Genomic DNA, 14991 nt, shown 5'->3' with positions numbered 1-14991 from the left:
GGACACTCGTTTAGTTGGAAGAGAAGGATATATGGCGTTGAAGCTTGACATGAGCAAGGCATACGACCGTGTCGAGTGGGATTTTTTAGAACTTGTCATGAAAAGGATGGGGTTTGCTGAAAGGTGGATTTTTCTGGTTATGACTTGTGTACGTACAGTCAAATATTCGGTTCTCATCAACGGGCAGGCCTATGGGAATGTTACACCCTCTAGAGGTCTTCGGCAAGGTGACCCCCTATCACCTTATTTTTTCATAATATGTGCCGAGGGGCTAAGCTTCGCTTTACAGAGAATGGAAGGTGACGGAGGCTTCATGGGAGTGCCCTTTTCTCGTGGGGGTACAAGGCTCTATCACCTTTTCTTCGCGGATGATAGCCTATTATTTTGTAAAGCAAAAGTAGCCGAATTGAGGTGTTTACAAAGAGTGCTTGAGGATTACGAGAAAGCTTCAGGCCAAAAGCTAAATAAAGAGAAGACCGCCATATACTTTAGTCGTAATACCCCTTTGGAGGTTCGGGGGCTCTTATCAGAACTGGTTGGGGTACCGATGACACAGCGGTATGAATCTTACTTGGGCTTGCCAGCGCTAGTTGGGAGAGCCCGCATTAGATCTTTTGATGGGCTTAAAGGGCGTGTCTGGGACAAAATGCATGGGTGGAAGGAGAAGTTCCTCTCACAAACTGGGAAGGAGGTGCTTCTAAAAGCTGTGATTCAGGCAATCCCGACTTACACTATGAGTGTATTTCAACTACCGAAGACCTTGTGCCGAGAGATTAATTCAATGATGTCTAGATTCTGGTGGGGGCACAAAGAAAAGGACAATAAAATAGTCTGGATGAGCTGGGAAAAATTGGGGAGGCCGAAGGAATTGGGAGGAATGGGTTACCGCGATCTGGAATGCTTCAACATGGCTTTGCTTGCCAAGCAAGGGTGGAGGTTGATCCAAAACCCAGAGTCTCTTGTGGCAAAAATCTTAAAGGAAAAGTACTTCCCTAATAGTACTTTCCTAGATGCTCCGTTGGGGAGGAAACCTTCCTACGCATGGCAAAGCATTTGGAATGCTAAGGCGTTACTTCGGGAAGGTATGGTGTGGCGGGTTGGCGATGGGAATTCTATATCTATATGGGGAGACAGGTGGTTGCCTACCCAAACCACTCATGCGGTTCAAACACCCATTCGGTATCTTGAGGGGAATGCTAAGGTAAAGGAGCTTATAGATAATAACACACGGTGGTGGAATATCCCATTGGTGAAAGCCATTTTTCTACCGGAGGAGGCCAGTACCATTTGTGGTATCCCTATATGCCCAAGCACACAAGCTGACCGAATGATCTGGGGTCCTACTAAGAATGGACAATTTACTGTTCGGAGTGCATACTATGTGGCTTTGGAGGCCAGGGATTGGGAGTTGGGTGGGTGCTCAAATGGTAGGGCTGTCAGCTCTCTTTGGAAACGAATATGGCGTATTGGAGGCCCTCGGGTGGTGAAGATGTTTATATGGCAAGCCTGTAACAATATACTACCAACGAGGGAGAACCTGCATAAGCATAAGATACTGGAGGATCCCTCATGCCCAATTTGTGGCCGAGAAACTGAAACGGTAGGGCACGCGCTATGGACCTGCCCCTGCGGCGCAAGACGTTTGGCATGGAAGTATGAGCAAGATTAATAAGAGCCCCATTGCAGACCTGGAGTTCACGGAAATCTTTGAAGGAATGTTGGTTCGTTTAGATGAAGCGGAAGTTGATTTGTTTGCATGCACAGCACGCCAAATTTGGTTACGTAGAAACAAATGGGTGTTTGAAGGGGTGTTCTCTTCACCTGTGCAGTTGCTGCAAAGGGCTTCGGACCAGCTGGAATCCGCTAAGTCTGCTCTAACCAGTAAGCGGCAGAATGGTCAGCAGGTTCGACCAACTCCATCAGAGAAATGGAAACCACCTCCTTCAGACTTTCTGAAATGTAACTGGGATGCAGCCATTGATACAGGAGGGAAAAGAATGGGTGTGGGCCTGGTGGTTCGCAACCATGAAGGTGAGGTGATTGCGGCAAAATGTTTTACCAAGCCGTTTGTCACAGACCCCATGACAGCAGAGGTAGTCGGGGCATGGTCAGCAGCCCAGTTTGTTCGGCAACTCGGAATGGATCAGATTATTCTTGAAGGGGATTCCCTTGGGGTGGTTCAGAGTCTGCAAGGGGAGGGGAACAGTTGGGCTATGGCAGGACAAATGCTTGATGATGTGAAGCTCACCCTTGGCAGCTGTCGGGCTTGGCAAGTTCGCCATGTTCGAAGGGAAGCAAACTCGGCAGCAGATAGATTAGCCAAGCATGCGTTGAGCCTGAACGGTGAGCACCAATGGCGGCTGTCTATTCCGATATGTATACATGAGATTGTATTGGCTGAGAAGCTTTTACCAGTTTAATGAAAATTCGAGTTCCACTTCAAAAAAAAAGGACAGCTAGAAACATTAAACCAGTTGTTTAAAACGTGCAGAATTAATATATACTGCCCAACTGTAATACCACCATCTTAGTTGTTTCAAGTGCTCCCATTTTCATCAAAGTCATGATTTCGGGGAACACATCATGTCTAAGATGTGTTTCTTTCAGTGGCAAAGTGGTCGCATTTTGATATGATTATAATTATTTGATATTGACTAGTGTCGTGTTAGAATGCAATAAGAAGTGTATCTCGGTAGATTTTACAATCCAATAAGTAGTTAGATTTTTTTTTTATTATAGTCGTTCAAGTCAAGACCTAATTGGTCTATCATGTAATCAATAATATATTGTTTCTCTATTTAAAGGAGAACTATCAATAACAAAGTATGAGTTGATATTGTTTTAAAATACAGTTTAATGTATTTTGGAAGTCAAGGGCCAAGGCTCACTCGAAGTAGCCATTGAAGATCATAGCTCTCTCGAAGTAACAGATTTATCATTTCTTATGTTTTATTATTAGTTGGTTCGCATCACATTTTCATCTAAGTCATGATATGGTAAACAACGTTGCTTTTTTAATTTTTATTACAAAGGTGTAAGTAAGCTTATCCCAAGGAATGGACTCAAGTCGTAAGTTATTTGGCTCTTTGATGCCTTATGAAGCATTAAGTCTAAGGTTCGACTCTGCTTGAGTGCAAATAATTTATTGGAATCATGCTCGTAGACAAAAGTCTAAGTCTTACCTGACCGAATAGAAATTTACTATAAATTAGTTTGTAGGTAATTCATACAAACGAATCCAATAAAGTGACATGTGTCACATACTTTACCAATGTAAAAGGGACGTTTTGCATAGTGTCCTTGAGATCTAGTCAGGGAGAAGAGACGAATACCCCCCCCTATTATCAAAAAAAAAAAAAAAAAAAGTGCAAGTAAGCTCCTCTATGCTCCCACATCAATCTTCATCCAAGCACCCCCTAGGAAGTTTTAGACATCAACCATATTTTCCGGTGAGATATGTTGGAATATAATTTAATACTCTTTTCTATAAGTTTATGCTTTTAGGATAAGTTCTAATTTAATATGGTATTAGAGTTAGAAGACATGATTTTGAACGTTGTCTTCATCAATTCACCATCTATTTTAGTTAAATATTTTATATGTTGGACCTCACTTATTAAGAGAAGAGTTTGAACCAAGATATAAAAAGAAGTGTTATAATATAAATTAGATAATTAAATTCGAGTAGTAATTTAATTAACGAGATATATACAGACTAACCTTAAATAACAACAAACAAAATCTCAGTAAGAATTTTACAAGTCAACTATTAAGCCATACAAGACGAGGAGATAAAGCAAGAAAATGAAAGACAATGAGGCAAGCAAGAAAAGGAAACAAAGCAACGACTACAATATAACGGTTAGTATATCACTAGTATAAATAAACCATCAATAAAAAGAAATGTATTGAGGAAAAAATATAGTCCATAATATTTCTTAGCGTTTCTTCCTCTCTCCCTCCGTACCTAGCCTTCTCAATAATTATTAATTTCAATATCACGAACCAGCAAGTTAGGCATTACAGATTACAGAAAAAATCAACTTATTTCCAGAAAATAATGATTCAAAACCCTCGCACTTGCACAAAAGTAAGTTAGGCATTACAGTACAGAAAAAATCGACTTATTTCCAGAAAATAATGATTTTGCACAGAAGTCTGTGGGCGCAAATTCCACGTGAAGCATGAAAATGTTTGGAAGTACTCCACTTTAGAGGCTCACAGCCAAAAAATATTGACCACAAGCCTGCCGCAAATTCCAGGTCAAGTATTGTAGGATTTGAGTTGGATCCCTTTGTGACCTAGGCCTACAAATTTGACTTGGTATTTTACGCCGGGTTCGCTCGTGGCATTTTAATCAAGTCTAAGATTCGAATACTTTTGGGTGCAAACAATTTTTTAAGACCAACTCTACTAGCAAAGTTGAAATCTTATCCAACCCGTATGGAGGAATGCTTTACATAGGCTCGGAGTTTACTTAACCGTGGGTGATTTGGAGTGGTCAGAGATTCAAACAACTTTGGCACTTTGCTAACAAATGTGAAGGCGTTTTTATAGTATTTACGTGTCTGAACAAATTTTAAACAATTTTATGTGTTTTTTTTGTGTTCGAATCGCTATCAATCTGAACAGAAATTGAGATTAGTAAACTAATCCGGAACCTGAAACACGAGATTGAATCTGATGTTTCAGTAATTGCCATGCTGTCAAAATCATGCTTTTGTTTGATCGAAAAACAAACCTAACGATAATATGAAAAAGGAAACACGAAGGAAGTGATGGTCAATGTTGATTGTAACTGTTTCAAACGTAGGAATACTGTCTTTACAAAGGTCGGTGTGAAATGGGTGAAACCCACTTTCTTTAATTTGATTCAGTCAACAAGCCGAAGCCATGACTCACATGTTTTTTTGGGGGCCACGATACACGCACCCATCTATTTTATGTTCTTTTTTATTTGCCACGATTTCACCTAATTTCCTGAATAAAATCTAAATCTGGTAGACCAACGTCGTGTTCAGCATGCAACCATATGCACTTCCTAATTATACGGGATAATTATCTTCTGGTGATTTTCTCTCATTAATTACAATACATTATCATTTTGTCTTCATAAACTGACAACTCTACTGTCCGACCCTATCAAACTACCATTTTGTACCCCAACCTCTCATTCTGTCAATCAAAAGTGTTAAATCAAACGGTCAACCCGTCACGTGCACCCCACATGCCATCTTGAAATTTTTTATCCCACATTTTTTCACATCAACTACAATGCATTGTCACTTTGCCCCCATCAACTACAACACATTGTCATTTTAAGATAGCATGTGAAGCGCACGTGACGGGCTGACCATCTGAGTTAACGCCTTTGACTTACGGAATGAGAGTTTTTGGCACAAAATTGTAGTTTAATAAGGTCGGGCAGTAATGTTGTCAATTCATAAGGGTAAAGTGACAATATGTTGTAGTTGATGGGAAAAAAGATAATTACCCCTAATTATATAGAAAAATTTCACTTAATTTTTTTTTAATTGTTACCGCTTTTATAATTATTCCATAAATTTAAAAAACTTTCAATTTAGTGCATTAATCTTTAAATTTTTTTCAATTTCACCACTTGATTAGTATTTTTTTCCAAAATACTTATGTTTTTCTTTTAAGGTATATTTTTTGCAAACTTCGTTAAATCCGGACTAAATCTTTGAAATTTTTTTCTTTTTGTTTCCTAAAAATTAGTGTGGGTATTTTTAAGACACCCCTATATTAAGATATAATGAACAATCATAACGGATAGGTGAAATTAAAAAACTTTAAAAAATAAAAACACTAAATTGAGAGTGTATTTTTTTTTTTTTTTTTTTTTTGATGTCTAAAGAAGTAATTGCAATGTAAAATTTTCTCTAATTTTATATTTCGAATTATCAAATTAAATTTACATTCAAATATTAGCATAAGTAGTGCATAACCATGACCAAAGGCTAGGAACTTGTGAGAATCTTCGGGAAGGAGTTACAAAAGTAGATAGTTGTGTACTTCTTTAATTGGCTAATCTAGAACAAATATCTATCACTGTTAACGTTTCTGAAAATTTGGATCATTCGAGCCCTTTTCCTGCACTTGTAAATAACTTTTTTGCTGATGTCATTTGGTTTTAGCTCCCCATTATTAGTGTTTGCTTTTAGGTATCATGATTCTTCCATTATGTAATATCTCTTCTTTTTTTTCTTTTTTTCATTTCGTGACAAAAAGGAAGAACAGTTTGCTCTTTGCTTTATGATTGTTGACTTTGCTCTTTGATGCTCAAAATCTTATTATCGTATTGAGTTTTCTTTTTATATATAATTTTGTTTCACATACGCTTGATGAGTTTGAGTGTTTTGGGAAACAAAATCTTCTTTAATGAAATCAAAAGAATTCTTGTTTAGTGGTTTGATAGGATTTTTTTTCCTTTTTTCTTTTTTTCTTCTTATCGTTATAATGTTTTATTAAGTTGTAATGTTGGAAGTTTTGTTACGTGTGGAGCTTGTTAAGCTTTTAGCGTTTAATTTGCAAGTTCAGTTTTCAAATATGTTTGGTTGTAACTTATAGGTCTAGGTTTAAGTTGATGTAAAATTTGATCTAGGACAAGAATTTAGGCTTGTCTATGTTGTCTAGCATGCATAGACCTAGTCAGAGTAAACCAACTATATTGTTTGCTTCCGATAGCAGATGAAGCTAAGTTTGGTAGCATTAGAAAAATGACCCAAAATTCTATAATTTTGTAATTCACGAAACTTTTCCAATTTTAATGTTTATTGGGTCAAAATGAGCTATTAATATTAGTTTGAAAATCTTGATCACAGATTAGCTCATTCGATGCAAGTCTGAACAAAAGCATATTGATTAAAAGATCGCAAAAGGTCTAAGAGGCTCTCATTTGCTGTAGGGCCGAATGAGTTGAAGATTGCAGTTTGGCATGATCACTCGTTCGCTAGCTCGTTTACATCAGGTATGAACGTTGCCAGCGAAAAAGTGTAAAACCCTAACCAGTTAAGTCTAAAAGTCTTATTTCTCCCTATCTATTTAATCCTCAAAACCCACAACCGGCTATTTTTCATCATTATTGGAGAGGTTGTATATCCTTCTTGAGCCTAAATGGTTCAAAACTTTCTTCTTATTTCATCCTTAATTACTCTTAACTACAAAAACGCCTACAACTACTGGAGTTTCAATTTTTGAAGCAAACAAGGCTATTTCGTGAAAGTGATCCATTTAGAATATTGCCAAAGGTTATGGAGTCAATGTTGTACGTGGGAGGTGATCGTGTTATTTACTAAGATTACAAGATTAGGTCTTCAAATTGCAAAGGTTTTGTAAATAAAATAATCTGTAACACAAGTTTTCTATAGTGTATACATTTTGAATTGGCCGGCCATAGACTGGTTTTACTATTTGAAGAGTTCTTCAAATAGATTTTCACTTCGTTACCAAAATCTTTGTGTCCTGTGTTGATTAATTTACTACTTTATTTGATTTTGGTATTGATATATGAGGTGTTTAGTTTTTAAAATTGATAAATTTATTAATCTTGATTTTTTGATTTTTTTTTTTTATTTTTTATTTTGATTTTGATTTTTTGATTTTTTGATTTTTTTTTTTTTTTTTTTTTGAGCAGCAACAACTTTTCTTTCAATGACTAGAAAGTTTCAATGCGTCAAAGTCTGAAATTCCCATTAATTTTTTTTTTTTTTTCGAATATATTATATTATACTACAAACATTTCAGTCACAGTACACAATTTGCAGGTACCTCTTACATGACTAGAAATTCGATAACACAAAAGAATACAACAAACAAACGGATTTCTTTGCAGGGATCTGCTATGTATTTTTATGTTGTTCATGCCTACTAGACAGTTGATTTGTATTATCATGAGTTGGATTTTTTTAAGCCTTCTCACTTGTATAAAAGTTTCCTTAAGAGGAAACCTTGGAAACATCTTTGCTCGACCTATTGTACTTCATGTGGCTCCTCACAAGCTGTCCGGCCGCCAGAGCAGACATCAGAGACAGCTCCCCAGCAAGGACAGAGCCGGCTACAATGGTTGCCAGCAGCCTTGCGTTTGATCCTGGCTCCTCTCTGTTTGCACCCTTCACCCCAAGCAAGTTCAAGCATGCCGACTGTGAAGCAAGCTGCGTACCTCCTCCAACTGTACCAACCTGAAATTAAAAGAAACAAAAAAACACTTCAAAATATTGTAACTAAAAAATATTAAATTATCGATTATCTCAAAAGTTAAATTAATAAAAAATAAAAAAAATAAATAAATAAATTTAATTATTTAATCAACATTTAACACTCTCTTTTACATGTAAGCTTAAACTCATTTTAAATAAGAAAGGTCCGTAACATATTTAATTTAAATCGAATTAATTGATAGAGTCAAGTCCGTCCTGGTCTTATAATCATTAGCTCTATACCATGATACATAACTACTTGTATTAAAAATTTAAGCCGAAAAGCCTTTTATACTGCCGTTACCATTAATTGAATTTTCAAATCGCACGTTTTAAAATTGTTAAAAATTGTTAAGGCGAAAGATTTAGGAAAGCAATGGGGGATGAGAGAAAAAGGTGGAAATTTTATATACCTCAATAGAAGGCATGGTGACAGAGACGTGGAGATCCTTTCCATCGTTGACAGCTTCCATCATGGTGATACAGTGAGAACTCTCGACATTCTGAGCGGGGTCTTGGCCGGTGGCTAAGTAGATGGCAGTGACGATGTTGCTGGCGTGGGCGTTGAAGCCGCCGAGAGCTCCAGCCAAGGCGGAGCCGGCGAGGTTTTTGAGCATGTTGAGCTCCACCAAGGCTGCCACGTTGGTTTTGAGGACCTTCCTCACCACATCGCCGCTTATGAGAGCCTCGCAAACAACGGATTTTCCCCGCCCCTCAATCCAGTTGACGGCGGCTGGCTTTTTGTCGGAACAGAAGTTACCGGAGAGGCCGATTACGTCCATGTCCGAGAAATCTTTCTGGAGGAAATCGAGGATGTTCTGGACGCCTTTGGAGATCATGTTCATCCCCATGGCATCCCCCGTACTGCAGCAGAATCTAATGTACAGATTCTTACCGGCAATCGCGCACTTGATGGTCTGGAGCCTCGCGAATCTGCTGGAGCGGTTGAAAACCATGGACAGAGTGTCGAAGTTTTTTGGGTCCTCCAAGAAGAATTTCAATTCCGCAGCCCTTTGGGCTGTGGCGAACCTGACGACCGGAGCTCTTGTCATCCCATCTTTCAAAAGCACGGCGGTTGCGCCGCCGGACAGGTGGATGGCCTTGCAGCCCCTGTTGGTGCTCGCCACCAAACAACCCTCCGTGGTGGCCATCGGTACCGAGTACTCCCTGCCGTCCAGCAAGAGCGGCCCGGCAATTCCCACCGGAATCTGAACGTAGCCGACGGGCATCTCGCAGCACTGACCCAGTATGGACTGGTAGTCGAATCCCTCCAGCGGCAGCCCAGCCAGGGACTTCCCGGTCACCCTCTGCACCGCCTCCCGCCGGATCACCGCCGCCCTCTTGCAATCGCCCAGCTTCGTTTCCAACGAGTACGACGGCGTCGTCCCCGCCACCACCGCCTTTATGATCTCCTCGTCCTCTTCGCTCGCCAGAGTCTCCACCACCTGGGGTGGAGGCGGTGCGCAATCGACGCCGCAAGGAACCTTCCGGGCGTCCTCATCGAGAATCAATTCCTCGGCGTGGTTTTTGTCGTAGTCGGCAGCCCAGACATCGGCGGAAGGGCGGAAAATGGACTGGACAAAATCGATGCCGAAAAATCCGAGGAGGTAGATGAGGGAGGCGACCAACGCGACCAACGCGACGATCTCGGATAAATCGACGACGTGGAGGGGAGTGGAGTTGCGGATCTTCTCCCGCCACCGCGTCAGCAGGAAGTAGACCACCGAGAAGAAGAGCGTGAAGAACACCGCATTGGTCAAATACAGAGGCAGAGGCAGAGCATCCGACGCTCTGGGCTCCTTCTCATCATCGACAACCACTCCCATTTTCATAGGCGTAGTGGGTTTGTTGGTCGATCGCCGGCTCACGTCCATCGTGAAATGAACAGAAACTGCCGGCGCACTGGACTGCTGTGATTGAAGGTGGAAATGAAGGCGTTAGCGCAATCCAACGGAGAGGGAGGAGAGTTGACTGTGTGTGTGGATTTGGGTTTTTGTTTGAAGAGAGCAAGCGAGAGTTAAGGGCTATTTATAGCAAACGCCGAGGGTGGTTGGATTTTGCTTCGTTCCATTTAGTATTCCAGTGGTAGAAAGACCAGGTATCATGGCTTCACACGTACGAGGAGGGAGCTAGGAAGTAGGGGGTGTCGGTTGGGTTAACGAGTAAAAATGGTTTTGGCACGTGTGAATCGGAGAAAGGAGTGGGGTTTAGTCAAAGGTTTTACACCTACTGAACCTTTCATTCCCTTTATTGTCTCTTTCCTTCCCATTTCTTGCCCGGCTCCCCCTTTCCACTTTGTCTGTCCTTTCATTTTCTTCACTCTCCCACGTAGACTGCTTATTGTTTTCTTATGATTTACTCTTTTTATTTTATTATATAGATTCTTATGGTTTACTCTTACTATCATATCATTTCTAATGTATTTTCCGCGATTCTATGCATGAATTTTGGTGCACAAATAGGCTTTGTTGACACCAAAAAAACACCCAATGTTATTACACTTACAGCTCACCTCCCTAAACATGGCTCTCTTTGTTACCTATATACTAAGTGAAAATTACATAAGTAGGTTTGTTGGGAATGTTTTCAAGAATTACGTGAGAAACGATTCATTTAGCAAGCAGACTTTTATTTTTACAATTAGTAATGTGGGAGGTTTTCGAAGCGGGCTAACTTTGAAAATATTGGAGCTACTGTTGAATGTCCACCAATAAGAGAAAGTTCTGGCTTTATTGATAGGTAGAGTAATAATGGGTGAATCTCCTTCTAAAAGGACAAAAGGAGAGAGTTTTGCAGCCATAAGAACAAGCCAAAATCAGCAGACAGCAGCAGCAATAATATTGTTGCTGTCTGATATGATGAAGGGAGAGGATCCACAGGGGAATAGGCAAGCAAATGGCCTAATCTGTCACACCCAAAGAAGTAACGGGATAACCTTTCATAAACTAGACCCAAGCAGAAGGTGTAGAGGTTGATGCATGATTAATCTAAAAGAAACATAACAAAGGAATAGCATACCAAAGCTAAGGAACAGAGCTAGGAGAAGAGCAATGAAAAGGAAGGAGGAAAAACTTAGAGAGCTCTACTAAGAGACTATTTAGGTGTGCATTTGAGGGTCTTAAAAGTGCGTTTAACACTTAAAAAATTCATTTGAAGAAAAAAAATACCCGTTTGGTTGCTCTCTTTGTTAATCGCTATCCGCATATCCTGATGCGCCTTTTTAGCCCATTTAATGATTTTGAAAATGTTTTGAGCTTGTTTTTAGTGTTTTGGGTCTGTTAAATGAAATTCATATCCTTATTCCACAATATTTCAGCTTAAAAATAACAAAGAAAATACAAACACTTCATAATAGTTCATCCAAAAAATACATATATATATATATATATATATATATATATATATATATATATATATATATATTGTAAAAAGCGGTTGTTCAAATATAAATTTAACAAACATAAGAATTATGTGGATGCGTTTGCTTGTACAACCCTAGTAGGTAGATCATTTGCAAAAAAAAAAAAAAAAAAGTTGTTGGAAGTAGGTAGAGATGAAAAGGAAGTGAGACTTCATGCTTTGCTGGCTATGTGCTATGGATTTGTATTAAGTATTTGTATCAAAATCTATATTAGATAATTTATTGTGACATCTACTTGATGGTAAAGGAATTTTGGTATGTTTGTTAATGTGTTTTTGAAGTGTTTTTTTTTTATTAAAAAAAAAAAAAAAATCTAATGTGAGATAAAGATGAAAAATTGTTTTTATATTTTTATAAATATTTTATGTTATAAGTTATTTATTAATGTATTTATCTTAAGAACCGAAGAAGAAAAAAAAAATGGGGCACCCTTATTCAACTCATATTATTAACTAGTCTAGTAGTCTGGATTTTGTCCTCTTCGTTGGTGTAGCCAATAAAATTATAATTTTAAAACACAAACTCGAATGAATAAATAATAGGAAAAGAGAAGTAGGTGAGCAATATTAAAATGACACAAATTTCTTTCAAATCAATTTGAACATATTCTAATAAATGTCAGTGTCATTTAACGTGTTTGAATTTTTAAAAAATCAATGTTTGAATTTTTAGGTTAATAGCTATAATGACAATAAAGGACTGTTAATAATATTAAAAAAAAATTCTCCTAACTGATTTGAAGGAAATTTTTGTCCGTATATGAAACAATCAACTATCCTCTTCATTCACCTATTAAAAAAATGTATATTTATTTGTTGTTACTTGGAAATCCAAGGGAAAATCATAAATTATGCTATAAAAAAATTAAAAAAGAATGGACCATCCAAGGAAAAATGATAATTTATTGAAAACTTGCAACCTCTAGTTTGAAACAGCAGCTTTCACTTAATTCCAATTACCACGTCTAATAAATAATTAAATAAATCACATTCAAATACTACCTGCTCTTCTGCTTTCTATCTTTATCCAAAGATGGAAACTTGATATAAAAATAAATGACAGAAATTTCCTCTAAATCGGTCTGAAAGATATATCTTTCGGTTTATGTAAAATAATGTTAAGTGTCTGTAAATATTTAAAAAATATATTAAATTTAGTTTAAATTAATAAATTGTTATTAATAAAGTTAAGAATTTAATGTGCCTTTTAAATATTTACAGATACTATTTTACATGTATTGAAAGATATTTTTTCTGGACTAATTTAAAAAAAATTTATATCTAAAAATAATATAAAATAAATATAGCAAATAATTGGTTGCACGAGGGTCGAGGACCACGAAACGCGCATGCAAAACTTAAAGTAAATGATAATATTAATATGATTTTGACTTCTTTTTTTTTTTTTTTTTTTTTGACTTGGAAATTAGAGACATAAAGTAGTAAGTCAAGACAACAAGAAGAGGGAACTTGTACGTCTATTTAATCCATTTTTCTATGTATGGCCGTGACTAAAGAGGGTTAATTATAGGTTACCGCTTACTTACTGTTATTGACCGACAACTCACTAGAATAAAAATACAGTTTCAACGTCAGCTTGGTTCGGTAGGCAGTAGAAATGTTTTTTTATCGATTAATTGACTTAACAAATTTTTCAAGTGAAATTTAAAGTTGATCTGGTAGGTTTTCTTATTGTTTTGTTCTGTTGATTTGTAGTTGTCATTTTAGTCCATGTTCTATGAATTTATTTTTTCTTTTCATTTATAAAACATATGATTTACTGATTCTGTAGTTACAAGGAAGTTGATAAATATTAACCTAAAAACTTGTAACTGACAGTTAACCGACTAAACAAACTACCTATTAACTGATTAGAAACCAATTATAGATGCATTTTTTACGATAACATTTTGAGGCCGGCTTCGGGAGTCCCCCAAGGACTCGGATCCTCTCCAGTCCATAATCCAGGTATCCAGTTCATGGCTGAGATTTCTTTAAAGAAATCCTAGAGCCACAAATGTGTCACGTGTCTTCCTAATAAAAAAATATTAATTAATACTTAAAAAATAAATAAAAAATAAATAAAAAATTTCGTTTGGCCCTTGGGGGTGGCCGCACCACCCCCATTGGGCCTGAGGGTGACTTTGGCCACCCCCAATGGCCAAACTAAAAAATAATAATAATAATAATAATGGGTTGGCTCTTGGGGGTGGCTGGACCACCCCTGTCGGGCCTAGGGGTGGCTTCGGCCAAATAAAATAAAATAAAAATTGTTTGGCCCTTGGGGGTGGTCCGGCCACCCTTGACCGGCCATTAGGGGTGGTAATGGGGTGGTTCGGCCACCCCATGGCCAAGGGATGGCCAACCACCCGTTATTTTCTTATTAATTTATTTTTTATTTTTTTATTTTAAATAATATTTTATTATTATTTTTTGTTAGTAGGACATGTGTCCCATTTGTGGCTATAAGATTTATAATAAGAAATCCTAACCATGAACTGAATATTCTTCAACCCATTTTGGACTGGAGAAGATCCTAGCCCCTTATTAGTTCTGCCCCTTACTATGAGGTAAGTACAACCTATGTAATTATGTCAATTAATGAAATTATGGTTATCGAAAAAGAGAGACGATGCTAGTAGACAACTAAACTATGCATAAACTAATTAGCATCACCTAGGAGCGTACAATCAGCTGCGGTAGCGGTTATTTTCTTATAAATTACAATTAGTTTAGGCGGTTATTTTCTTATAAACCGCAACTTGTTTAGACGGTTATTCCATTTTAAATAACCGCAACCGCAACCAGTGGTTATATGGTTATTGAAGACCAGTTATTAACCGTTTTTTATAAATACTTTCATCATTTCTTTTCTTTAATATAAAACTTCAAATTTGTTAATTTAAATGAGAAATAATGTTCATATTTCATAATACATTGTTAATTTAAACTATTAAAGTATTAATTTCATTATTTATTTGTGATTTATCCAGTGGCGGAGCCACATGGTACCTTGGGGGTGCCACGGCTCCCCCAAGGATTTAAAATTTTTTTTATTTTTTTATTTTTTTAAACCTATGGCACCCTCAAACTTAACACACATCACATGTTTGATGTAATATCTCAATGATGTGTAGTTGGTCAAATTTCTCTTGTTTTTCTTGGAGTGATTATGGTCAGAGACCGTAAAGTGCAGTTATAAACACTTTTTTTTTTTTTTTTTTGTATTTCTATCTTTTTGATATAGTGTCGAGTCTGTCGACATGTTACATTTCTAATATATTAATTTCAGCACATATTTATGAACTTTTATAAATATTTTTTGTGATGCATATATTGTGTGAATTACCAA

At 37.3% G+C, this 14991-nt stretch overlaps 2 protein-coding genes across 2 annotated transcripts; one reads left to right on the top strand and one right to left on the bottom strand.

The window, feature by feature from the left end:
• The first annotated feature begins 1715 nt into the window (after positions 1 to 1715).
• On the top strand, positions 1716 to 2420 carry LOC148587471 (uncharacterized). Its single transcript, XM_088512630.1, has one exon. The coding sequence runs from the start codon at positions 1716 to 1718 to the stop codon at positions 2418 to 2420; it is 705 nt and encodes a 234-aa protein (XP_088368756.1).
• A 5280-nt stretch (positions 2421 to 7700) lies between these two features.
• LOC132166922 (3-hydroxy-3-methylglutaryl coenzyme A reductase) lies at positions 7701 to 10546 on the bottom strand. The gene is made up of 2 exons (XM_059577780.2): positions 8633 to 10546; positions 7701 to 8201 (listed from the first exon to the last, which is right to left on the bottom strand). Exons 1-2 carry the CDS (start codon positions 10091 to 10093, stop codon positions 7959 to 7961), a joined length of 1704 nt encoding a protein of 567 aa, XP_059433763.2. The 5' UTR covers positions 10094 to 10546; the 3' UTR covers positions 7701 to 7958.
• Positions 10547 to 14991: the final 4445 nt, after the last annotated feature.

The sequence above is a fragment of the Corylus avellana genome, chromosome 2, assembly GCF_965113065.1.
Source record: "Corylus avellana chromosome 2, dhCorAvel1.hap1.2, whole genome shotgun sequence".
Lineage (NCBI taxonomy): Eukaryota > Viridiplantae > Streptophyta > Magnoliopsida > Fagales > Betulaceae > Corylus > Corylus avellana.
The sequence above is the reverse complement of the archived record's forward strand: the minus strand, read 5'-3'. Positions and strand labels throughout refer to the sequence as shown.

Excerpts from the sequence above, each read along its gene's own strand:
- LOC132166922 (XM_059577780.2), bottom strand. The coding sequence starts at position 10,093 with ATGGACGTGAGCCGGCGATCGACCAACAAACCCACTACGCCTATGAAA. Across the intron at positions 8,202-8,632 it reads TCACCATGCCTTCTATTGAG|GTTGGTACAGTTGGAGGAGG; the intron begins GTATATAAAATT and ends TTTTAATTTCAG.
- LOC148587471 (XM_088512630.1), top strand. The coding sequence starts at position 1,716 with ATGTTGGTTCGTTTAGATGAAGCGGAAGTTGATTTGTTTGCATGCACA.